Genomic DNA, 25,924 nt, shown 5'->3' on the forward strand with positions numbered 1-25,924 from the left:
CATCAATCAATAAATAAGATTCTTTACAATATAAGATATATTTTTTTTAATAATTAAAATAGTTTCAATATAAAAAATTTCAATTTAATAGCAGAATGTTATTTTCATTAATAAGTTTTGTAATAAAATTATAGCTAATACTACACTCATCAGTGTAGTCAATTTTATTTCCTTAGAAATTCATAACTATTTAGTATATATCTTTTAGCTAGAACAATTTAACTCTAGAAAGTGAGTCTTTAATCAAATTAATTTATTAAATTCTAGGTACAATTGGCAAAGATTCAGAAATTTTAATATCAATGAGATTACTTTACCTTTAGATGAATAAGATGTCGAAGTAAAGAGCCATATAATTTTAAAACTGATGGTCCTATCTCTAATTCAAGATGAACAATGTCCGGAGCTAAGGATGTGGGATCAAATTCTGAAGAATTACACATCTTTTTCTTTCTGTTTTGAGATCCATTTGGTCTAATTGGTGATAAAAGTATTTCTTCTTTCTCGGGGGTGGTTATGTTTAAATCTAAGCAGGAAGCACCACATGGTGGTGTTGGGTGGTAAATATAACCAATACTCAGGGCAACAATAGGCACTGACCAACAATCAACCCAACCAGCACTAAAAGTTCAAAAAAAAGAAAGAAAATTACAAAATATTTTATCAATTTTTTTAGTCAACATACTGACGATACGCAAACCATTGAAGAGATTCTACTCCTTGTGTCCCTAGAGTCTTTCTCAAATACAGAAATGCATATATCGCTCATTTGGTGAAACAATGACGTAACGGCAAAATCAACCTAAATCGAGTAATTATCAGTTACGTCATTATTTCACCAACTGAGCAATATATATTTACATTGTAACCCATAGGGCCACATTGTGTACCCCCTAATAAGCCTATAATTATTTCTTCTATTGGGGAAAATGATGTAACTGCAAAATCAACCTAAATCGAGTAATTATCAGTTACGTCATTATTTCACCAAATGAGAAATATATATTTACATTGTAACCTATAGGACCACATTGTGTACCCCCTAATAAGCCTATAATTATTTCTTCTATTGGGGAAAATGATGTAACTGCAAAATCAACCTAAATCGAGTAGTTATCAGTTACGTCATTATTTCACCAAATGAGAAATATATATTTACATTGTAACCTATAGGACCACATTGTGTACCCCCTAATAAGCCTATAATTATTTCTTCTATTGGGGAAAATGATGTAACTGCAAAATCAACCTAAATCGAGTAATTATCAGTTACGTCATTATTTCACCAAATGAGAAATATATATTTACATTGTAACCTATAGGACCACATTGTGTACCCCCTAATAAGCCTATAATTATTTCTTCTATTGGGGAAAATGATGTAACTGCAAAATCAACCTAAATCGAGTAATTATCAGTTACGTCATTATTTCACCAAATGAGAGATATGTGTCTCTACATTTGAAACAGACTAACTGTAACTATATCTGCTTAATTTCTTTTAATATACACATTTAGTAATAGCAGTCTTGAAAATTTTAGCTATAGCTGTATTGAGCTTAGCTTACATGTTATTAGATAAGAAAACAATATGCTGGAGACCCAAAAAAATACATGATTAAGGATATTAATACAGAAAACACTTCTATATTACATTAACTTTTTAGCTTGTTAAACTGTTACTATATTTCTTATTTTGAAACCTAAGCCTACTTATTTTTAATTATCTTAAAATGTGCCATTGTTCTTTAACAATGAATAAGATAAAGATTATAACGGCAGTTGTTTGCCATATTTGTAAAAATGCTTTAAATACTGCAAATCAATTGAAAAATTGAATCAGTCTACTTAAGTTTCAGCAAATGAACATAATGTAAAATTTGTTTAAAACAGCATGCAGTTCTTTTCATGAAACTCGGAAAACAAATATTCTATAATATTCCACAACAAATAAAGGAGTTTTTTCTTTCATAAAGTACAAACAAAATTATCAGAAAATAGCTTAAATTTTTTTTTCATAGTTCAAAATAATGTCTGCGAGAGATGAGAAATATTTTAAAGGGATTCAATGAGAAACATTTTAAAGGACTATTGTTGAGAAACAAACTGCATTAATCCAGAATATTTTAGTCAACAATGAACTTAGTTAAAAAAAATTTAAAAAAACTCATAGTAGAAAAAGTATTTTGATAGTTTTTATTTTAAATAACCAGATGTACAGAAAATTCTCAACTATTCCTAGCATTTAGAATTTGTTAATCAGTCAATAAATCTCATTTTAAGAAAAGAAAATATAAATATACTTTTAAAATTAACAAAATCACCTTGGCTTTGCCATATTTCTCCATCGTTTTGGTGAGTTATCTTGAAGACTTGGTGAACCATCTCTTCCCGTCAACTTGGCACATTTTTCAAGCATCAATATTATATCACGATTAGAATTCACTTCTGGTAAGTAGAAAACCATATCACAGCTCTCTCCCTAAGAAAAAATTAAAATAAATGCTACATTACACTATTACTATTTAGATCTAAATGAAAATAAATTAAAATCTGTGAAATTTAATATTTTTTCAACAATTTTTGCAAAGATGCTAGCACAAATATTTTCCTAAAAAATTTTCTTTCATACTTGTTTGAAAGTTATATTTAAAATAAGTTTTAGACAGAATGAACTAATTTTGTCTTAATTATAAAAAAAATTTTTTACATATATATATGTTAATTACATTGAATTAAGAGATTAAATTTCAGTCTTAAAAAGTGAACGGATGTATCATACTCCAGAACACATATTATTTAATTTGAATGTTCGAATATAAATTTTATTCAGTAAGGAGGGGCAGCATTAAAAAATAAATTGTACTTATTAAATCTTTTATCAGCAAATTAATGTGATTTTATTTCTTAAATTTTTGTTAAAACTGAAAACTAATACTAATCTATTGACAAAGATTTGTATAATTTAGAAATTTCACTTAAAACCTAATAGCGAGTAACAAAAGTTTTTTTCATCAATTAAATATTTTTAATTTATTATTTCAATCATCTATTGAAAATTTTTTATAAATCAGCTTATTTTATGTCAAAATCTGTCTAAAAGCAAAAGTTTTATAATATGTTTTCAATTAGCTATTGAAAATACATTATAAAAGTTTTACTTTTGGGCAGAGTTTGACAGAAGACTAGCTGATTTTTAATAAATTATAAATTTTCAGTGATTTAACTGTATTCAAACTGGATAAGTACAGGAATGAAAAAATTTTACATTGAAAATATTGAATATCATTGACCAATTTCACATTGAAAATATTGTTGAATATTTGACATGTTGAAAATACGACTATTTATCTCATTTTCAAAAATAATTTTTCAGTGTTCTTTATTTTGAAACAATAAGCTATCTTTTTATTTCAAATATAATCTGGTTGTTCAGCTAACAACAATTATATTTTTATCCAATAAATAATCCATAACTCAATTAATATTTCGGTTATTTATAAGAAATTTTTATATAATGCCAATAAAAAAAGCAGCAGAATTTTTTTAAAAAAAAAAAAAAAAACATTTTCAATACATTGAATGAATTATGAAAAGGATATGTTTTTCTAAAAATTCCATAAGTATTTCCAATTAAGCTTTTAAATTCAAAACAAAATAATCAATATCAAAAATAAAGAATTACATTTCTCTCAAAGTTTAGAACAGCTGTTTCTTCTGAATATAATTTAGCTTATTTAACTCATTTTCAGCATATGCATCAGGGTTTCCGCTACGGTAGCTTTTTTCGCAAAATGCGAAAAGACCCTTCAAAAATGCTAAAATTCAACAAAGCATTTTCGCATTTTTGCTAAAGGATTTTACTAAATTCCATTTAAAAAAAAAGCTTCCGCGAAAAACCATGACGCTAACATCCATGAAAAAAACTTGATCAAACAAGAAGGAGAAAAAATCTAAATATCTTTTGCAAGAAGAACCATGACGCTAGCGTTCACGAAAAAAACGTGAACTGAACGAAATCTGTTGCAAAATCAATTTCCAGTGCTAATGAATCAGTTATTTCAGCAATGAAAATAGTCTATATGCAAGCAAAGGAACATTTGGCTACTAGAAAGTTTAGTTCAATAAAAGATTTGTGCATAATTTAGGTTGTTCCAGTCTCAGTGGATTGAATATAGGTACAGCCTCTTATGAAAGTTATGACAGCATTCGGGACATGGAAATGGCCCTTGCCATGACCATTCAAGAAAAAATACTGCATAAAGTTAATTCAGCAAGATGGTTCTCCGTCATAATTGATGAATGTACGGATGTTTCCATAGATCAAAGTTTAATTATCTACCTAAAAGTGCTTCATCAAGGTAGATTGTCTACACATTATCTAAGTTTAGTAGAAATGGAGGGTGCAAGTGCTAATTTTATTTACTCTTCTTTGATAAAGACACTTGAGAGTTTGAAAATAGATGTTACAAAATGCTCATCCTTAGGTACAGATGGACCTTCAGTTATGACTGGTGTTAGAGCGGGGGTTGCTGCTCTGTTCAAAAACCAAAATCCGTATTTAATTTCAGTACATTGTGTGGCACATAGGCTAGCATTAGCCGTGAGCCAAGCAGCGTCTGAGAATGCTTACCTGGTAAAGTTTCAGGACATAATAAAAAGAATTCACTCTTATTTTGAATGCTCCCCTGCAAATACCAGGCGATTGAAGAATGTTCAAGATATCCTTGAACAAAAATCAAGGAAATTCATAAAGTTATCAACAACTCGGTGGTTGTCTTTGGAGAATTCAGTTACAGCTCTGGATTGCAACTGGCAAGCTCTTGTTAGTGTTTTAATGGAAGACAAACGTCTTGTTGCTCAAGGGTTGTTAAAAAATATAACTACTTTTTCGTTTTAAGCAACCACTGCCATCATGAATGATATCATGTTCAACATTAATAAATTAAGCCTCATATTTCAAAAATCTAATTTAAATTTTGAATATGTTCAATCAAGTGTGAAGGCTTGTATTTCAAGTTTAGAAGAAATAAAAAATGGCACCGGCACTCATTATATGAGTTTTTTAGATGATGTGCCTAAGAAGGAAAGTGAAAAATTTGAGTTTCAGGGCCATATAATTTTAGATGGACTGAAACAGAGGGAAAGATTCCGTAATTTGATGCACAATTTTTTAAACTGTATCATTGAAAATATTACTGATAGATTGGGAGATTTGGATAAAATCGAAATGTTTAATATATTTATACCTAGCAGGATGCCCCATAGTTCGGAAGAATTACAGCATTATGGTGTAAAGGAAATCCGTTGCATTTTCAATTTGTTTTCGGAATCTCCCAGAAAAGATTTTCAGTTTACAGAAACTGAATTACTTTGTGAATGGGGATTATTTAAACACATCTTAATGCAACGATGTAAAAACATGTCATTTAATGAATTACTTTTATTTTTATATACCAATGATGTGTCTGAACAGTGCCCATTAATAACTTCTGTTATAGAGTATTGTGCAACAATACCAATGCACACAGTTGACTGTGAAAGGGGCTTTAGCTGCCTTAATTTGATTAAAACTAATATTCGAAACAGGTTGTTAATCAACCATGTAAACAATTTGTTAATGATTAATATTGAGGGCCCTGAAAGTGCATTTAACTTTCAAGAAGCATTTGTAAAATGGGCAAACATGAAAGAAAGGAAGATTGTTAATTATAAACCAAAATGTTTTGATAAATAATAAATGTGTTTTTTTTTTTTTTTGTTATAGGTATTCTTTTTGATATTCTTGTACATTAAGCTATTCTTTGTCAGATAACTTACAGTACTTGTTTGATATAAAGTAATTTTATAAGCCTAATGGCATTTTAGCATTTTGCTAAAACTTTTTTTCAGATTTTAGCTTTTTTGCTAATGAATTTTTAGACTCAGCTTAAACCCTGATATGCATATACCAAGAACAAATTCATAACCTAAAACATTTCATTTTTTTCACAAAATAATTAGTAGTTTTTTCCGTTAGGATATTTACAGCTGCTATTGACCTTTTCCTACAATACTGAGCTTGTTTTGTTCCACCTAAAGAAACTCGATCATTTCTGATACCATAACCGAAAAAATTGGGAACTGTGAGAGTAAGGCAATGCTGGTGCAAAGCTCAGGTTTTTTAATTCGATCCTGACAACAAACAAAGCAACAGCAGCGTAACAAGATGCATTTTAAAGTTGTCTGTGTATAAATCTTCTTGGTGGTGAAGGGTGGAAATTCAGAGCGAGGGGTATCAGCTCAGGCACTATCCAAGTCATCTGACTCAACAATTTGACCTTTTTCTGGGCAAGGTATGGTAGCATTCCTGCCATGCCTTAAAAGACAAATTCCCAAAAAAATGAGACTGGCCTCGATTGAGGAAGCATTATTCAACAAATAAATAACCCAGGTCAAGAAGTTTTCGTTAAAATAAACAAACAAGCGTGATACTGGAAAGGTTAAATAGGGATCAAAAGAAGATACTTAAAATAAATTACATTTGGAAAACAAAATTTTTGTTGCAATTATCCAAGTTCTTGATCTTAACTAATTTAGATTTCAAGTCTGAAACTAATTTGTTTGGAAAGTCACAGTTTTCTCAAAATGGTATTTAAGTTCATTTTTTGTCTGAATGTACTAGTTTATAAAGAACATGTGTGAAATTATCTAAAATCTGTTTCAAAAAATCAGATCACAACAGAAAACAAAAATAATTGTTTGTTACCCAGTGTGCTATTAATTTATACAAATTGGAAAAAATCTTATTTCTTCAACATTATAAATAGGACATCAAAGGATATACCTAATTAAATTTTTTAGATAAAAATTTATAAAAACCAAAGAAATAATCTATTTACCTAGTTAAATCAGTAACTAATGTTTACCTGAATCCAAAACTTTAGGGATATAGTGGGTGGTAAATATTCGATGAAAGGTAAATCAAATGACAGTTCAAACTGATCTCCAGAAACAGCTAAATAGGCTAAAAAAAGTAATTCGCATGACAAACAACATTTTAAAATAAATTAATTTCAGAAAGAAGAAAGAAAAATAATTATTTTTACAAGAAAATTTTAATTTTGAAGATAGAAAGACACATTAATATTAATTTTTTACAAATAGATGTATTTGCTAAGATACTGATTTAATTTAGTTCCCAGCTCCTCGATAGTTCTTGGGGAAAAAAATTTCCCATTTCATTTGAATTATCTTTTATTTGGAATTGTTCCAAGAAGTGTATTTTTTTGAATTTTAAAAATAAAATGTTGAGAGTAAAGTGATTTTAATTTTACATTCCTCCCCCTCCCCTTATCAGCAAAATAAGCATATCACTATTTTCCCTCTTGTGTAGTTGAAGTGAATAATTTTTAATGTTATGAAAAATGAATATCTTATGATTATAATTTGATATCTTTTTGAAACTCAGAATTTTTTATGAAAGTTTTCATTGTGATAATTTAAAGCATAATTTCAACTCTTAAAATTAAGTCAATCACAATAATTTTAATCAATAATTATTTTTTATATCGCAAAGAGTAATTAACTTTCAAAAAATTTCATTTAAATAGAAAAACTACTTTAGTTGACATCATTATTTTTTTTAGAAATATATTATTTAAGAAATTTTAGATTTAATTCATGGAGCATATTGAAACAAAGAATGATCTTACCATTTTCTTGATGCTGACTTGAGCAGTCGATCCAATTGTACTCATTAACAACTGTGACCAATTCAAAGTCTTTTAGAATTAAGCCAAAGTGCCAAGTATAAGGCACAAAATGGAGAATATCTGGTCTTAATTTTGAAGCCCAATCTTCCATTAAAGCTACAACAAAAGTTTTTAGTTAATAAGCAATTATATATTTATAATTAAATTTTAAACTTATTTACATTTTCAATAAGAAACTGAATAAAATCAACTTCTAAGATTAGCAGGTATCAACAAAATATGGATGTAAAATTTATAACCCAAAAAGTATCATGATATATTATTCAAAAATTCATTCAAAAACAAGTTTGGAAAATAATTGAAATTGTGCAATAGATAGATGGAAAAAAAATTATGTTTATCAATCCAAAATATTTTTATTACAAAATATCATTTACAGGGAAAAAATTCATGCTATAAATTGTTATATGGCAATAGTTTCTACATTTTACAAAATTTAAAGATAACTTTTTAATTTATTTTTTACAAAAAATCAGAACGTACAGTTTCCTTATAGTTTAACGTCGCTTGAGAAATGTTCATAAAAACTCTTCTTTAAAATATATATATATATGTATAAAAGCTGCACAATAAAAATTACAAAAAATTAAAAATCATCAAAATCATACAATACTAATTATTACACTAGAGAGTTTAATCACTCTCACATAACATATCGCACATTTACGTGCATAAGTACTCTATAGCATAGTTACCAGAAAACAACTTTGGCGTTCAACAAAGCTTGCATAAAAACTATATACGAGACTATGCTGAGCGATAATTGAAACAACAAAATTTCTCTACTACAAGGATGTGTCTGAAAATAAGTTTCCCCTATGAAGTGTTGAGAAAGGTAGTGTAAAAAATACAATGAGATATTAAGTATAAGATGTAAGTTTATTTTCCCACTTAATTAAGAAGTACATTGAGATATTTTTATACTGCTTTATAAGCTTCAAAAATCAAGGCTCTGCATACAAAAGAAGGGTTGCGTAGCTTGTGTGACTTAAGCACTGATTTCAAAGCATCTACTGCTGAGATTCTTTTTTTAATACCGAAAACAGGTGGAAGTAACTGAATGCGACATTAGGGACTGAGTGGTGGAGGAATGTATGGAAGATAGACAATGCCAACATAGAGTAGCAAAATTTTTTTATGTTGCAATCGCAAAGTATGTTCTCGCATAGTCATCCGAGCAACAGAACTTTAGATGTGAGAATACCAGGCCATTTTTTTCCAACTAGCAAGCTTCAATTAGGGATGCTTGGTTAAGTAATGCATAATTTTGGTCTTTAAGTTAATTAGAAGTTAATTGTGTGAAGAGGTGAGTGGATAAGGGCTCGAATTGACATTTTAGTGAATTCACGTAAATAAGCTTTTAAGTTTATTAATTGACAATAAGAAATAAACATAATTTTTTCTTGTTCACAATATTCCATTGCCAAAAAATTTAAATCTCTAACGCTCATTTAAACTGCTTTGTTGCTGCACTTTAATTTGCTGCCAAAAGGATAACTTCATACTATTTAGCAGCTGCTTGATTCCAAATGCACATCGAATCCACTTCACTCTAACAATTCAGAACTTTATTGTTCTGGTTGTTTCTAATGCTACTTGCCAAATTTACCAGCAAGCCTGCTTGGTGAAACCAAGCGAATTTAAGGCAGAGGGCACATTTCTTGTTTTTTAGTGAGGCCAGCTATGGTCGAGAATACGACTTGAGCCACACACACATCACAGCCCGTTTTAAGCTGTGGACCCATTCATGCATCCATTCACAGATCGAATTGATTCAAAACTTTAATATGTATGAACTAATTGAAATATTGTAGAGATAAACATCATATTCAAAAAGAGAAAATATTTTTTTAAAAATTATAATCTTATCAAAAAAAAATATTTACTGTAAACTCAGATTAATGAATGAAATTATTTTTCAACTGTATTAACATTAATAGAAACTTCAATGTAAGTAAATTTTTTCTTCTAAAACAAAATTAATAATATCTTACCATGAAAAAAATGTTTATGAGCATAAATTAAATGTACTGTAGTTTTACATCCTGTTAAACTACAGTTCCACATTTGGTGGTCATTCCATATTTTAGGATATTTAATCCAGATATCAAACTGAAAAAAGAAAACAAAATTAATAAATGAATGTACTTTTTCATATAAAAAATTTATATACCATTTAATTTTTAATTAAAAAGTTAGAGTTAAATCATAAATAAATGAATCAAGTAAAATAAATTAACTAGAAAATGTCAAGCTCGTAAAGAGTATCAAATGATGCTAAATAAACAACATAAGTTCTTTATTTACTCATAACATTAAAAAGCTGTAAGGATAGATTCAGCGAATGAAAATAAAGGCTCTTTTATGTATAGAATAAAAAATATAATACTTCATATGATAGATTTTTCCAAAAACATTAACAAAATTAAAAAATTTTGTTGTACCCATAATGTCTAAAAATGAGAACAGCTATTGAATGAATAAATATACATACATTTGCACATGGCTAAAAAATAAAAAAATGAATTGCACCGAAAAGTAACAGAGAATTATATCTATCTATATATATATATATTACAAAATTTCGCTACACATTGCATTGCATCACTCAAATGGCACTTACTAGGTGCTTAAAAAATAAATGAGGATTTAAAAAATCAATAACAGAAGCTGATAGAAATGTAAAGTTTGTCGTATCCTATTTAAGAAACCAGATATTTTTCTCACTTAGTTTCAAAATGAATGACTAAGTTAGTCAAAAATATGTTGCTGCTAATTGAGAAAAAAGCTAACTTTAAAATCAATAGTTTAAAAGCAATCACCATTTACAGCAAAATGTTAACAGTCTAGGGACAGAATTAGCAGATGCCCATGTAAATATTTCAGTTGGAATGGTTTTAACATGCAGCAGAAATCATTGTTTTAAAGCTTCTAAAGTAAACAGCACAATTTGTTGACAAAATTTATAACTAATTAATCTGGTTAGGATAAAAACTCGTTTTCTAAGCTCAACTCAAAGAACAATAGAATATTGTCTTCAGACGTGGTGACTCCGGGGATGGAACGCTCGCCACCAATGAGGTGACACGGGTTCGAATCCCTGTGATGGCTGGTCAATACCAAATCTGCGCCTGGCTTGCACCAACCACAGTGTTGACATAAAATACCCTCAGTGGTAGACAAATCAAGGGTTACAGTCCCTTTTCAAGCAAACTGTGGAAGGTTTTTGCGGTTTTCCTTTCCATGGAATACAAATAGGGGCTAGATCTATTGAAAAATCCTCCACAAAAACAAATTTCTTCAAATATTTAATCCAGGAGTTTGTTTGTCTTCTGGATTGGATTCAACATTACAAGGCATTCCAATAGAGTTCAACATAAGTAGTCATAAACTCAAAATCGGGTCAGCTGTTCTATGACAGTGATAAAAAATATATATATACAATATATATATTGTATATATATTGTGTGTTTCTTATAAATTTATTTCTCCAATTTTTTCAGACATTTTTTGGACATCTGGTATTCTTGCAATTGGCTGATTTATACAAAACATATAAAACCTGAAAACAGAGTCACTAGCTTTTCAAAACAAACCCTTCAAATGAAATGTTTAAGAATAATTATCTGAAATGTTTTAATATCTATATATTAAGGACTTAAGTAAATATTTTCATACCTCTAGTGTTTCACTCTCTACTAATGATCTAAACTGCAGACTAGTTGAAGCTTCAAGGTGCAACAGTTGACCATTTATTTTAGTTGAATATCCATCATTGTTAATGCGCATGGGAATGGTCACTTCCAAGTATGACCCTTGACCAACATTCATGTGCACTGCATTAGTTTCCTTCCAAACAAATATTTACAATTAATATTTTGAAATTGTAATAAAGGTCTGCCAGCTTGAATTTACATAGGATGCATTACATAAAGATGAATATTTTAAGAGGCATCAAATTTGTACATTTCCTGAAATTTTCATAGACAACCAAAAATGAATTTAAAGGGATAAAAAAGCAAGATAAGAAAGATAAGATGTTCTTTTCAAGGGATTGAATTGAATGTAAAGTTTAACGGCTAAAAGTCAGATTTATGTGAAGAAATTTTCAAAACTTAGAAAAGTTTTAATATTAATGGAGCTGTATAGTGCTTTTTAAAAATATGATAAGGAAAAAAAGCAGGTATCTCACAAATTTGAATTTATATAATAAAAAATAATAACAATAAAACATGTTTTAAAACATTTATATTTCAGTTTTTAGATAAATTAAAAATTACTTTTTCTTTGGAAAATAATATATCAATTGTTGCCTCAGCCAGAGTGTTGAGACGAATATCAAAACTTTCGCAGAATCTTTTCTCACCCACGGCACTCTCTTTAGTAGGAACTAATGGTTGATAATCCTAAAAGAATTTATAAAAATTATTATAATTAGAAGAAATCTACACTTTCAGGGGTACTAAAAAATGGGATAAATTTAAATAAATATTTTAATGAAAATAAATTCAAAACGCAAAACCAAAGGTCAATAAAAATTTTGGAGCCAGGCTTGATCTTTGAGAACCCAGCACGTTATAAACTGGACAGGAGCATAATCACGTTTTGGTTCATGAAATTATACAGACAATTAATATTTTAAATTTAATATTGATGTTAGTATATAAAGCACTTATATACGTGTATATTGTTAAAAAAAACAATGAAATTTCTCTTTTTACATTGACTACCAAGAGCTGAATTATTAAGTGAGAGAGCAGTCATAAGCATGAATATTGAAACATAAATTCTGAAGAAAGAAAATTATTTCTCATGTGGGCAACAAAAATCTGAAACTAACTGAACCATAAGTCAGGTCAAAATTAAATGTTAAAACCGAGCAGTTCATAAGAACAAACTGGATGAGGTATATTTTTGTTTTAAATATTCTTATAAACTTATCCAGTCAATAATAATTTAAAGTTATATTTTAGTTTTAACGATACTATATAATTAAAGCAGGAAAGAAATGGTCTTATCAATGAATATTTGTCACATATGCTTCTTTTTCCTCATTTTCTTACTTTTTCCCTTGGATTTTGTACATTTTACGAGTTTATATTAGGAACTGTTGCGTCTCCAAACACTGAAACTTATAATTCTGTATATAAAGAAATTCTATGAATTATTTGCTCAAAATACAATTTCTCAATAGTATTGAAATGTTTGCCAATTGTGTATAAATAATCATTGGCTAAAATAATAAATTGAATGAAATGTTTATAATCAAATGCTTCAATATATTGAATATTTTGAAACTTTTATTTTAAAAAGAATACCCGCATTTATTGAAAACTGGGCAAAAATATAGAAAAGAGCAAAATAATCTGGAAAAAAAACTATAAATAAAAGCAATCTTGGAGGCTGGCAAGTGCAGTGCATAGGGTGTGGGATCCCTTAGTTATTTTATACAGTGGTCAGATGTGGGATATCTTAATAAGAGTTATTTTATCAGTCAATAAATTGTTTGTGGTTTTTAGCTTTGTAATATGTTGTGTTAACTATTACTTCCATATATTGTTACATAAAATCACCAATTTTAATGCACATTTTTTATGATGTATTTTCAGGATTTTCATGTGCATGGTTGGCATGGGCACATTGTGCATGATTAATTTTTTACGCGATTTTTAAACAATTTAAATTCTTTAAAAAAAATCAATCACACCATAAAATCAATCCACTATTGCTGAATCTTAATTTCGGTTATTTCCTCCTGCAATATCATTCAGTACTGGAGTACTTTTCATAGGAGGCATAAATCAAAATAAACAGATCAAATATGTGAACCTAGAATAAAAAATGATGACATCCAAGTTCGAAAGATTTTTCTTTAAGAAAATATTCTGATTTTTGAATTTAAAAAAAAGAAGGTAAACTATAATCAAGTCTAAGAAAAGAGGGTTGACAACAACAACTATTTTTTAGGTGAAATAGCAACTAGAATAGGGACTTTTTGGCCCCTGTATATAACATAATAGTTTCTTCTCATAATACAAAAAGTGAAAAAATGAAACAAGTTTAATTTACAAGATAAGAATATAATCATTTATACTTGAGGAAAGAAAAACTTATAAAGATGTTCTCTTTGGCGATCTGCCCATGGTCCATAGCTGAAATCAGTTCCTTTGCCACATTTGATATCTAAACCCCACAATGGAGCTGTTGACCGCTGGACCACATCACCATCAGCTAATTCTATCATTTCAGGCTCAGCTGTCACTAACCCTTTAACAATAAAATAAGAGTCATTCCATGTATTATGATGAAAAAAATGGCTCAGTTAAGTTTAAAACATTCAATAATAATACAAATTTTTTTATAAACATTTAAATTAAGTCCATTATTATCCATGAGAATAATACAATAATCCATTTCAAAGTAAAACTGATTTAACAATCATTAACTGAATATTAAACTAAAACTGATTGAAAGGATTATAGTGAAAACATGCATGAAACGTTAGAAAATCCTTCATCTAAAATTTAAATTTAAAAAAATTATGATTTATTAAGTAAAAATTCTTATCAGAAATGTTAGTATTTTTTTTCAGTAATTGTGAGGTGAATTTTTAACTATCCTAAACATCATCATAAGTATAAAAGAAGGTTAAAACAATAAACAACGTGAATAAAGCACAAAGAAAAGAACATAAATAGACATATGTTTCAGTTTTATAAACAAGAACTTTCCTCAGTATCAAAACGTCAGATAAAGGTAGAGAAATATTTATTAATTACACAGGATAGCGCAATACAAAACAAGTAATAAACAAATAATAAATTTTTTTAATTACATTTTTTAAAACAGCCTGACTTGTTAATATCATATCACCATCTCCATTTAAATGCACACTTCGCAAGCTTAAACAAATTCATTCAGTTCAAAGAGGGGTTGCAATGAAAAACTGACAAGATACCAAATCATATTTTCATAAATAAAAAATTTTATGAGAGTTAATCACTACTATTGATCTGTGGTATTTAGAAGAAAAGTGTTGTGGTACTAAAAGTGTAAAGGAAATAAGTCACAAAAGTTAGAAAACTTGAACAAAACTCTGACTGATTTTAAATTTGACATCATCTATTCAATTATGTTTTTCATTAAAAAAATATAAATACATAAATAAAATATAAAAATAAAATAATATTAAAATAAAATAATATAAAAATAAAATGATATAAAAATAAAATGATATAAAAATAAAATGATATAAAAATAAAATAATATAAAAATAAAATATAAAAATAAAATATAAAAATAAAATAATATATAAAATAAACAATGTATTTTTAATAAAAACGCTTAAATGATAAATGCAGAATGTTATGACACTGAATATCCTAAATTTCCAGTAAAAATTAATAAACAGATGCTTCTAACAAATACAAGAATTTTTGTGTAAACTTTTGCACTTGGTGATTTAAGTCTAAAGTATTATCAAAAATGACATTTTAAAAAATAAATTCAATGAATTTTGATATTTTTTTAAAAAAATTTCTTATTTTAAGATAATTTTTTTACGGTTTTCAAAAAACTCTTTTATTTGTTTAGTGGCATAGATGAAACTAGATTTTCTAAATATTTAATAGACATCAATGGCTTAAACAATATCAAAAATAATACCTGCTTCATCTTGATAGTAATAGAGATCCACAAAATTGGATTGAAATACAACAAAACCTTCTCCCATGTAGCGGGGTGGTTCATCACTCAGACCTGTATATTTTGGACTTGGAGCCAGAATAATTTTAAAATTTTCTGCTTTACATTTAGCTATATGGGTGAAATTATCTAATCTAGATGATGCTGGTTTGGTGGTATATAAAATATGGGCTTCTTCAAAATTCACAGATAATGTTGTGGGTAGTAAACGATTTCCAAATACTAATCGACCCTAAGAAAAATAACATAGGTAAGTACACAGGGAGCCTCAGTTGAACGTTTTGGAACTTCTAAGAGGTTTAAGGTGCCGACTAGAAATCATATAGCAATGCTGGTTGGAGATGCTTTCCTGAAGCAAGGATGTACATAAAATCATCATAAAGAAAAGAATTATAGGAGAATTTATTATTTAATAATAAATGTACCAAAGAAGGAACATGGATCAAAGAAAATGTTAAAAGTTTCTTCTGCTGACTGCAATACAGACCTATCATCAACGGCACAAAGAAATTTGAATAGTCTGGGATAATACAGGCTTGTCTTGAATTACTCTGGCACAGGGCTCGAAAAACAGCCCGTCCGCCCGTCCTCGACGGTCAAAAATTCTCCGCGGACAACGAATTTCTCGAATCCGACGTCCGCCCGGACAGCCATTTTCCGTTAATGTTCGTGATACATTTTCAATTTTTGTTATCTTACAAGAGTCTTGTAAGTTACAAGGCAGCAAAATGACAGCAACATATTGCGCATATATTGATGTTTTCTCTGTCTGTGAGTACTGCAGCGGTTGAAAGGGGCTTTGCAGCAATAAACTTACAAACAAACACAATACGTACTGGTCTTAAACAAGAAGCTTTAAAAGCAATTATGAGCACCTACCTAAATGAAAACCCCTTTCAGATTTCTGTTCAGAAACCTCTGTAAATCATTGGCTTGATTGTGGAACTGGCAAACGTCATATTTGATTCATTTAAGAAACGCAGTACCCTCGGTTAACTTGACATTCCAGATAACTTGACCCTTGTCATTTAAATTATTTCATAAAAGAAATACTAGGTTACTATTAGTAACCTAGTATTTCTTTTATTACTGTATAATGTAATCCTAGTAACGACTAATTCATTGTGCAATTTATATAAATGTTTGCAATAAATAGGAGAAAATTATATTTTTATTTATTTAAAAGCGACAGGTTAGTTTCAACGGAGGACGGGTGCATTGTTGGACAAGCCGTCCTCGGGGACGGGTAAAATTTCTGAGTTTTTTCGAGCCCTGCTCTGGCAGATACTTCGATTCTTACAGCCAGCTTCTGAGCAATCTCAACGCCATCTACTGCTTCAAAAAAGCATTTCCGACCCTGCATCTCTATGAGATTTTGAGCTGTCGGGACTCATCCTACCCCATTTAGAAGTTCTAAAATGTTTTAGAGACATTCCATAGAAATAAAAAATTAAGGAAAATCTAGAATGAAAAATTCAGGTATAAGAAAGTAACAAGAACTCATTTTTTTAAAAAAAAATTAACGATTATTTGGTAAAAAATGTACAAAAATATCGACAAAATATAAAACTCAATTACTAAGAAATCAATACAGATAACTTGAAAGCACATTTTAACATATTACTTACTTTCTTGCTCCCGTGATATTTCCGGGCTGGAGTGTTCAGTAGTAAAGCGCCAATAAGAATAAAATTAATTCATTTCTCTAGCCCGGAAAACATTTTATCTCTCATTTTACTCACCAGATGGCACTACCAGGATATTTTTAAGATAATCGTAGATAGTTTGCGAAGTTTGCTGCTCCAGAAACTAATTCATTTCTCTTGCCCGGAAAGCATTTTATCTCTCATTTTACTCACCAGATGGCAGTACCAGGATATTTTTAAGATAATCGTAAATAGTTTGCAAAGTTTGCTGCTCCAGAAGAGATGAAAACAATAAGAGATGTAGGAAGGAAACTTGGTACTACTGTCCAGATTGTGACGTTGGCCTCTGTATCTCATGCTTATAAATTTATCACACAAGAAAAAATTACTAATCTTTATTTATATCATACGTAAGTTTAATAAAATTATTTTCTAATGTTTAAAACATATATTTTTAAATTTCCCTTGCTAGAAAACTAACATTAAGTCATAAGAATGTTGGCCTTTCCTAAAAATTTAATTTTCTTAAAATTTCAAGCTAAAAACAAATCAAAATTAAAAATAAATATATATATTGTTCATACACATATTTTTATATAATTTTCAGGGATAAAAAAAATAGGCACTTTTATGACTGTTTTCTTGAAAATGAACCGATTGTTAAGGGGTTAAAGAACTTATATCCAACTTACAGTGGAAATCTCTGCCTTAATGACAGGGATTAAATCCCGCCATTCATATTTTGGGACTTCATTCTCTTCATTTTTATCCACTGGCGTTTGAGTATCCCCTTCTCCACCAGAGTCTTGCCAATAAGGCTCAGATCCAGATGGGATAACTGATGGGTCCAATCCAAACAAGTGTTCTAAGCGGGAATAGAGCTGTGATCGATTGTAGAGATGATATTCAAATCCATTTAAAAGTATTGAAAGTCTAGTGTCTGAATGAGATAAATCTGAAATATAAAACATGTATTGCATAAGATTTTAACATAAAATTTAGCATCATTATACTTTTCAACTAAATGTATAACATTGACACAGCTTAAAATTATTGGTACTCCGTTAGTCATGGACCAATAAAATCTGACTTAGACCACCATAATATAATTATCAGTGACCCACTGGACCAGCAACCAATCATAGAAAATCAAGTGTAAAGATATGGCATGCTAGTTTAATTTTTGGATTTGGGGTTTTCTCCATTTCTTTTGTATCAAAATGGTATATCATCATAAATATATATGTTACACTTTCTATGATTTTATGCTTGATTTGCTTTAATAACTTCCTTTTTTTAACTTTTACAATCAACTTATAGTAAATAGTACTAGTAAAATACTTGTACGCAATAATCAGGGGTCTGTCCAGACCGAATGTACTACCGTTTAGCGGTACCTTCACAAATTTAACTTTAGGAAAAACGGTAGTTTCACAAATTTAATTTTAGGAAAAAGAGTAGTTTCACAAAATACTTTTTCTTAAAATTTTATATTTGTATTCCTTAAGAAATGATAAATCCATATTCTTGCCATATTTTTGTGTTGGATTTTTAAATATAATTTTTAATTTTTCACAAATTATGTCTAAATTTTCACAAAATAGGTACCTCTCAGAAAAAGCTAGACAGACCCCTGATAATCTACTTTTAATAAATATGTAACATTTAACACATTTATTAAATTATAATGATTTAATTTTAGTTTATATAAAGCTTTATTTGTATTAATTACTTAGTTTACAAAATTTTAAATATGAGTGAAATCTTTTAGTTACAGGTTTTAGGAATAGTAATTAAATGTTCTTACTTTGTTAAATTTTTAGGTATAATTTTTTTTCTACACTAATAGAAGCATGTGAATATTTGTGAGAACGAGTGAAATCTTTTAGTTACTGGCCCTTAACAATGATTAAATTTTCTTACTTTCTATCCCTGTATCATATAAATAATTATGAATTGAATTCAATAAAAAGTTAATAGCACACGGATGAACTGGATACATCTCCAAGAACAAATAACAATAAGAACTCTGGGTAACAATATCAAATGATGTAACAAACTGAATTTAATACAAAAACATAAGGGAAAAACAAACAAAATAAAGAAAGATTTATTAAGTTAGATAAGGGCGTTAGAGCCTTTGCTTATCTGAAGAAGACAAAAGATGTAAAACAATTATTTTAGAGTCTTTGGACTCAGGTTTATGATGAAGTTTTAACGCCAAAATAATTTCAAAATTGACATAACATTATTTTGGTTTTAAAAGAGATAATATAACCTTTTCCTTATTTCATCACCAAAGAGAGAACAGAAACTGCTTATTTAGCTCCTTATCTAATATATATATATTAAATAAATTAACTTGAAAAAAACCAGTTGGTCTTTGGTTTACCTAATTATTACACTTACTTTTTGGTTAAGGAGAGTCGGTACCCCTAAAACTTTCAAACAATTAATTTTGAGATTTTTCTCATTTTTGTTATATTTAATTCAAGACCTCTCCAATGATGTATAATTTTTGTGTTTACTCAAATTAGAAGTTAGTTAAATTAAGATTTCAAAATGTAAACAAATGATCCACTGGCTGAGCCATGCCTACATTTGAAAACTCAAAACATAAACACAAGATTCAATTCAAGGAAAAATTATTATCAAAATTGATTAGAGATTCAAGGAAATTAATTCTAAGATCAACACTACTTAAATATGTTTCATACAATTTTTAAAGGAACATTTTTTTCCTAATAAATTTAAGTTTTAAATCCTGAAACAGTTTTACAGAAATAGAAACAAAAAAATACAGATACAATACCTGATACAAAAAAGTTAAATAAATATTTCTTTAAAATTAAGCAAGGAATGGACATTATTTTAATAGAGTAAGACATTTACTAAACAAAGACAGATATCACGATAATTTTCAATTGCTAGACGTACATAATTAGATTTCATAAATTGCAATCAGCATGACAATAACATACAAATAATCTAACGTTCATTATTTTTTTCAGTACTACAGTAACTTTGCATAAGCACTTTTACTATGATATTCAATACTATTTGTCTATAAACTAAGAAGATCACAAGTAAAATTCTTTAAGCTTACATTATAGAGTTGAATTTTAGGAAAAATGTGTATTTAAATGACTTTTATGAATTGCCACAGGAGTTTTACATAATTTTAAAACAATTTTGATAGATATGGTAGGAATTTTTCCCAAGTATTATGAAAATATATACCTTCACTTATTTCTTTGCGAACATAAGGATACCACCATCTAAAAATAATCCAACCATCCTGCGCTCTCCATGTGCAATCTTCTGTAATGTATGCAACATCGCGAAACATAATTTTTCCAGAAAGTACAGATATAGATAATGATCCTAGAAATAATAAGTTATTAGAAAATATAATAATGTAGAAATTAAAAATTTATGAACAATAATAAGTAAAAACAATGCATATCTATTCTGTAAACTTTAATTTTTATTTCAACTAATCCTATAAGTTTTAAAAAGTTTATTTTTAGTGAAAATAAAAGTATACTTAATATCAGAACTTACTCAACGGAATTGATAACAATGTTAAGATAAATAGGTATAGAAAGCATTTTTATTAAATGCTCTTTATGAAACATTCTCGAAATTATTTTCTTTAGTTTATTTTTGTATGAATTTGGATTCAGCATGTTGGATCAGTTTGGTACATTAAACAAATTATTGCTAAAAGGACATATTTTGTTTTGTCATTTAGGATAAAATTCGCCATGATTAAGCATTCTCTAAATTATTTTCTTTCGTTATTTTTGTATGGATTTGGGTTTAGCATGTTGCATTAGTTTAGTACATTAAACAAATTATTGCTAAAATGACATGTTTTGTTTTGTCCTTTAGCATGAAATTCGTCATGGGTCCTTAAAAATTGCTTGATATAATGGTATTAAAATATGCCACTGTAAAATTAAGCATGTATGATAAGTATATGTTTCTATGATTAAGCAAATGTTTACATGATTTAAGACCTTAATAAAAGAAAGTTCTAAGTGACATTTTTATAATTTTAGTAATTAAAGCTAAGCTTTAAGATATAAAGACTCAGCAGAAAGCTGTTTATGCATTTCATTTCTTTATTAAATCTCTTTTATTTAGTGACAGAGTTGACAAAAAAATGAGTAACATATAATATAGCTGACAATAACATATTTAGAACCCTAATTTCCACCCCTTTTTTAGAATAACAATTAAATTAGAAATGCAATTGAAATCAGTTACAAAAAAATAATTTGAGATAATATATTTATTGTTAAATTATTTTAATATAACTAACATGCTCTGTGGCTTCTACGAAACTAAAAAAAAAGGGGGGGGACATTAAAAAAAAGAGAAAAGGATACATATATATCATACCTACTTTAACGTATCCATATTTCATAAAATGGTTCAAGATTTTGGTTACTATGAAGCCAATTACTCTTGAATTGTAATATGTTATATATATTACCCAGCTCATAGCCATTACTAAAGCACAAAGTAGCCATGCTAAATTGGAATCTAAAGGTATATTTTTCAAAGGTGCAGTATTATTCCATGTTGAAACTGGCAAGTGACTGGTAAGAGGTGTAAATGTACTTGTAGATAGCATATCAAATCTAAAAAAAATTTAAAACTATTAAATTTTTTTTTATATAATATAAGTTTATGTACACTATTTTCCAGAAGGAAATTAGGAATTGATGGATTAATAAACATTTTTGTAGTTTTTTTTTTTTTTTTTTTTTTTTTTTACCGAAGTATATCAGGCAACAATTAGTTTAAAAAAGTTTACCTAATCTATAAAATAAATTTCAGCACAAAATAGTGACAAAATTACAACACAACATAAATTTTACAAAACAAAAAATAAAATTTATAACATACTATACTATACATCTTTCGAGCAGATACCATAAATTTCTAATATCTTATCTGTGTCAGTTTTAAACACTTAATTTGCAGAATCATTACAGAGGTTCAAAATTTGTTTTCTAGCTAGTGTGAAATCAAAGGTTGACTTATTCATCAAAAAATATAGTAGTTTAAATAAAGTTTAAGCTAAATTTTAATTAACCTGTAATTTCTTTATCACTTAATGCATATTAACTTAATTACCTATTGTAAACCAGCATTAACACTTTTATTTGAATTGGAAATAATTTTAAATAAATTTATTATCATAAAAATTTATTTTATTTCTACATAGGACAGTATTAGAATTTTCAAATTCATTTTTACATTTTAAACCATATGATTTCTTTGTTTAAATAAAAAAGAGAGTTAAGTTTTAAAAAAAGTAAAAATCATTAACTAAAAATTTAAAATGTAATTTTTTTCATGTGAAACATCAAAAACCTATTTAAGAATATCCCATAACAGTGGCTTCCGAACTGCAAATCTTGGCACATACCTTCATCTTGAGGGGATGGATGGAACAAGGTGTCATAGCTTCGAATCTTAAGTTGGTTATTTAATAGTAACTTATTTTTACTTAAAAGATAAAATGTACAGCTGATAAATAGAGTCTTAAAAAATGTCCTAAGATAGAAAGCTAAAAACTCATTTGTCCAGTTTATTTCACCAATATATCATTTCTTTGACAGGATAGTCTCACCTATAAAAGTTATTTAGTTGAAAAATCATTTTAATTAAATTCCTTCAACCAGGTCCTAGCATCAATAGCCTTGTTTCATCAAGAGGATAATTACAAATCAAATAAAAGTATAAAATAAACAGAAAGAATGTTGAGTTGTTTATTTTTAGGAATGAAACCCAAAATAAGAAAGTTATAGATATTAACTTGAATGAAAATTTAGAGTTCTAAGTTATTAATTTTTCTAAGAACACTGCAGAAAAGAATATTTAAAATACCATGAAAAGTCTAAAAAGAATTCACAATTACCTAGAATTCAATCCCTACAATTAACTAGGCTGATTTTCTTGAAATCAGGTTTATAAAAAAACTGTTTTTCCTGAGGAAAAAAGTTATAAATATTTTTTTAATAACATCAAAAAATCAAAACTTTAGCTAATTATAAAAGTTGTGCAATAACGCCATAAACTGGATGTCAGGTTAATTTATTAAATAGTCACATATATCAATAAATAATTTTTTTTTTTAAAAAGTAGCTAACAGTTGTTCCGTTATTTAAGGAAGTGTAGAGTAAAAAATATTCCAAAATAAAAGTTAAGAAGGCCCACAAAATCAAGCTCTACGCTCACAAAAACTGTCAAAGGCAACTAGACTTTCTAAATACAAACCTAAAAGTTGGAGATGACATTTTTATGAAAACTATTCACAGATCTAGCCGCTAATCATAATTACAATTGCACTAATTTTAAGCATATATCCCTCCATTTAAAAATTTTTAACAATGCAAAAGAAAAGTTATTATTATCTGGGCACATTGGAAAGTTTAAGATTACAAAATTTAAAGGCTAAAACAATTATAGACGAATAAGGAAATAGTTTAAATTTGTCTGTAAATAAAAACATTATTTATTGATTGCAGATACAGGAACAATGAAACGCTTCTGGTTGCTTCTTTCGGTTCATATTAATGTTGATTTTAGAAATAACCTCTCCAACCAAAACAGTTCAGACAAGGCTGAACTAGATCTGCAACTTATTGTACGGTTACAATCAAGTTCAGCCTTGTTTCAGTTCCTGCACTCCGGTCGTGGCGCTAGTAGTAGGAAACGGCTAAGTTTTCGCGGAATTTTCTCTTTCTTAACATTGCAATCACATACTCGCGCTGCTTAATTGCCTTATTAGAAACATAAGCAAATAATATTTGAGCTGAATATTCAAAGGTGAATATTATGAATATTGTGCTGTTTCCAAAAATATCAAGTTCTATTTTTTCGGACAAAGAAAGAAATTTAAAGTAAATTAAAATGGAGCTTGCTAATCCCCAGCGGTGGCAAAGAAACCTTTATTTCTCACTATCTTATAAAACGTACTTTAAACTTATAATTCAAATATTAAAGACTTATTTTATATTCATTTATATATTCATATTTTTACAGCAAATTTATTTAATTACGTATTTAAGAAAAATTCACTTGATTTTTTTTTCTTTAATTATAAAATGTTTTTAAATTAAATATTTTTAAACCTATATTTCTGAAGACTAATGATAAATTTTAACCTAGCATTAACAATTTGTTTTTGTTTTTTTTTATTTTAATAAATTGAAAAATAATTTAATAAAAAATAATTTAATAAAAAATAATTTAATAAAAAATAATTTAATGAAAAAGAATTTATCAAAATTTAATAATGACTTACTCTAACAAAACACTCCAATGTTAACTTATTGTAGTATCATACTTTATTGATTTTTTTTTCCAGCACTGTACTGGTCGTAAAGACGCGGTTCCCTGTAGAACACCGAAGTCAAACATCACTGGCTGTGTTCAGTAAGCAGGTGTGTGACGACTTTGATCAGCCTGCTTAGGGAGCGAGGGTGTGTGTTATGAGTCCTCGTTAAACAGTTCTACCGTAAAGTGCTCGACTTCGTGCAGGTCATCGGGTTACCAAAGTAGGGGTGCCATCCCCTCTGCAGAGGATCAAAATTGCGATGGCATGTCTTCGGATCATTCTGAGGGATGTTTCCTAGATCATCGCTAATAGCCCATTGTGCAGCTCCAGTAAGACGTAAATAAAGTATAGTTCGTTCACCAGGAGTTGACACTTGGCTCCTCCTTCATCACGTGGTATCGGATGGTACTATTTCGCTATTTTGGGGAGAAAGATATGAACAAGGCTGCTATTTGGCGATCGTATGACAAAAATATTTATTTCGCAATCTTCATGCGCATATTTTGAACATGTGCATTTTATTTCATAAACTTGTTGATATTTCTCTCTTTTTATTGAATACTTTGTTCTTTTGGAGATATTTTGCTGGGAAAAAGTTTTTAAATATAAATTAGCTAGAATAACGAAAGGTATAACAGCTGATGATAAAGCGAAGTAAGTGACTGAAAAAGAATTCACTGTTTGTGTTTGGCCCTAACCTTCTACATCAGAAAGCCTCCACACGGTTTCTTATAAGTAGTCTGCGCAGACTATTTAAAAAGTGAACAGTTTGAGTGCATGAAACCAAATTCTACTTTAAAAGTGACTGAGAGGAATTTTTCATATATATTTGAGAATTGAATCTGTAGTGGTAGACAAGTAAATAAGACAAACTAATCATATTCAAAAATGAAACAAATTTTTAGACATACATTTTCAACCACTTTTTTATTTTTACTAGATTTTCTATTAAAGGGCTCTTTCGTAAACTGGTTTGCCTTCATAGTGGTCTGATTGGACTACCTATAAGAAACCGTGAGGAGGCTTTGCGCTCATTAGAGGTTACCTCGATTTCAAGCGGGGAAATGTTTTTCTTGTTACTCCCCCGCGCTGAAATGAACTCTGCTTCCGAGGAGGTGGAGCCAAGTGCCAACTCCTGGTGAACGAACTATACCTATCTACCTACGATCATGTTTTGATTTCATTTATTTATTTTTTAACCTAAAGATTTCAGTTTTAATTAAACATTATGCTAATAAATAAATTTTTAAATAAATGCGTGCTGCAATTTTTTCCAGTAATCGGTTTCAACACTTTTCATAAATTAATCTAGTTCGATACTTAATTTAGGTCATACTAGAGCTGCACAATTCGCGATCGCAACACTCGAATACGCCATCTGGGGAGAGACCGGTTTCATGCCTTTAGCCCTTCTCCCTTCCCTCTCCTCCTCTTTTCAGTTGTATAGGAATGTACTACGATAA

At 28.6% G+C, this 25,924-nt stretch overlaps 1 protein-coding gene across 2 annotated transcripts in view; it reads right to left on the reverse strand.

Annotated features, from left to right (window-relative positions):
* Nucleotides 1–23,696, reverse strand: part of tweek (transmembrane protein KIAA1109 homolog tweek) — a 115,064-nt gene extending 91,368 nt beyond the window's left edge. For both annotated transcript variants that reach the window (XM_087150375.1, XM_087150374.1), the window contains exons 1-13: nucleotides 23,399–23,696; nucleotides 21,512–21,753; nucleotides 20,345–20,488; nucleotides 17,797–18,059; nucleotides 15,420–15,690; nucleotides 13,849–14,021; nucleotides 12,035–12,160; nucleotides 11,433–11,603; nucleotides 9,749–9,866; nucleotides 7,695–7,850; nucleotides 6,909–7,006; nucleotides 2,325–2,482; nucleotides 318–621 (exon numbers count right to left, since the gene is read on the reverse strand). In XM_087150375.1, the coding sequence (XP_087006501.1) occupies nucleotides 318–621; nucleotides 2,325–2,482; nucleotides 6,909–7,006; nucleotides 7,695–7,850; nucleotides 9,749–9,866; nucleotides 11,433–11,603; nucleotides 12,035–12,160; nucleotides 13,849–14,021; nucleotides 15,420–15,690; nucleotides 17,797–18,059; nucleotides 20,345–20,488; nucleotides 21,512–21,753; nucleotides 23,399–23,418 (2,244 nt within the window). In that variant the 5' untranslated portion in view covers nucleotides 23,419–23,696. The remainder of the gene's footprint in view (nucleotides 1–317; nucleotides 622–2,324; nucleotides 2,483–6,908; nucleotides 7,007–7,694; nucleotides 7,851–9,748; nucleotides 9,867–11,432; nucleotides 11,604–12,034; nucleotides 12,161–13,848; nucleotides 14,022–15,419; nucleotides 15,691–17,796; nucleotides 18,060–20,344; nucleotides 20,489–21,511; nucleotides 21,754–23,398) is intronic.
* Between the last annotated feature and the right edge of the window lie 2,228 nt (nucleotides 23,697–25,924).

Source organism: Parasteatoda tepidariorum, chromosome 8 (assembly GCF_982258835.1).
Source record: "Parasteatoda tepidariorum strain Cologne lab strain chromosome 8, Ptep-v5.0, whole genome shotgun sequence".
In the NCBI taxonomy this organism is placed as follows: Eukaryota; Metazoa; Arthropoda; class Arachnida; order Araneae; family Theridiidae; genus Parasteatoda; species Parasteatoda tepidariorum.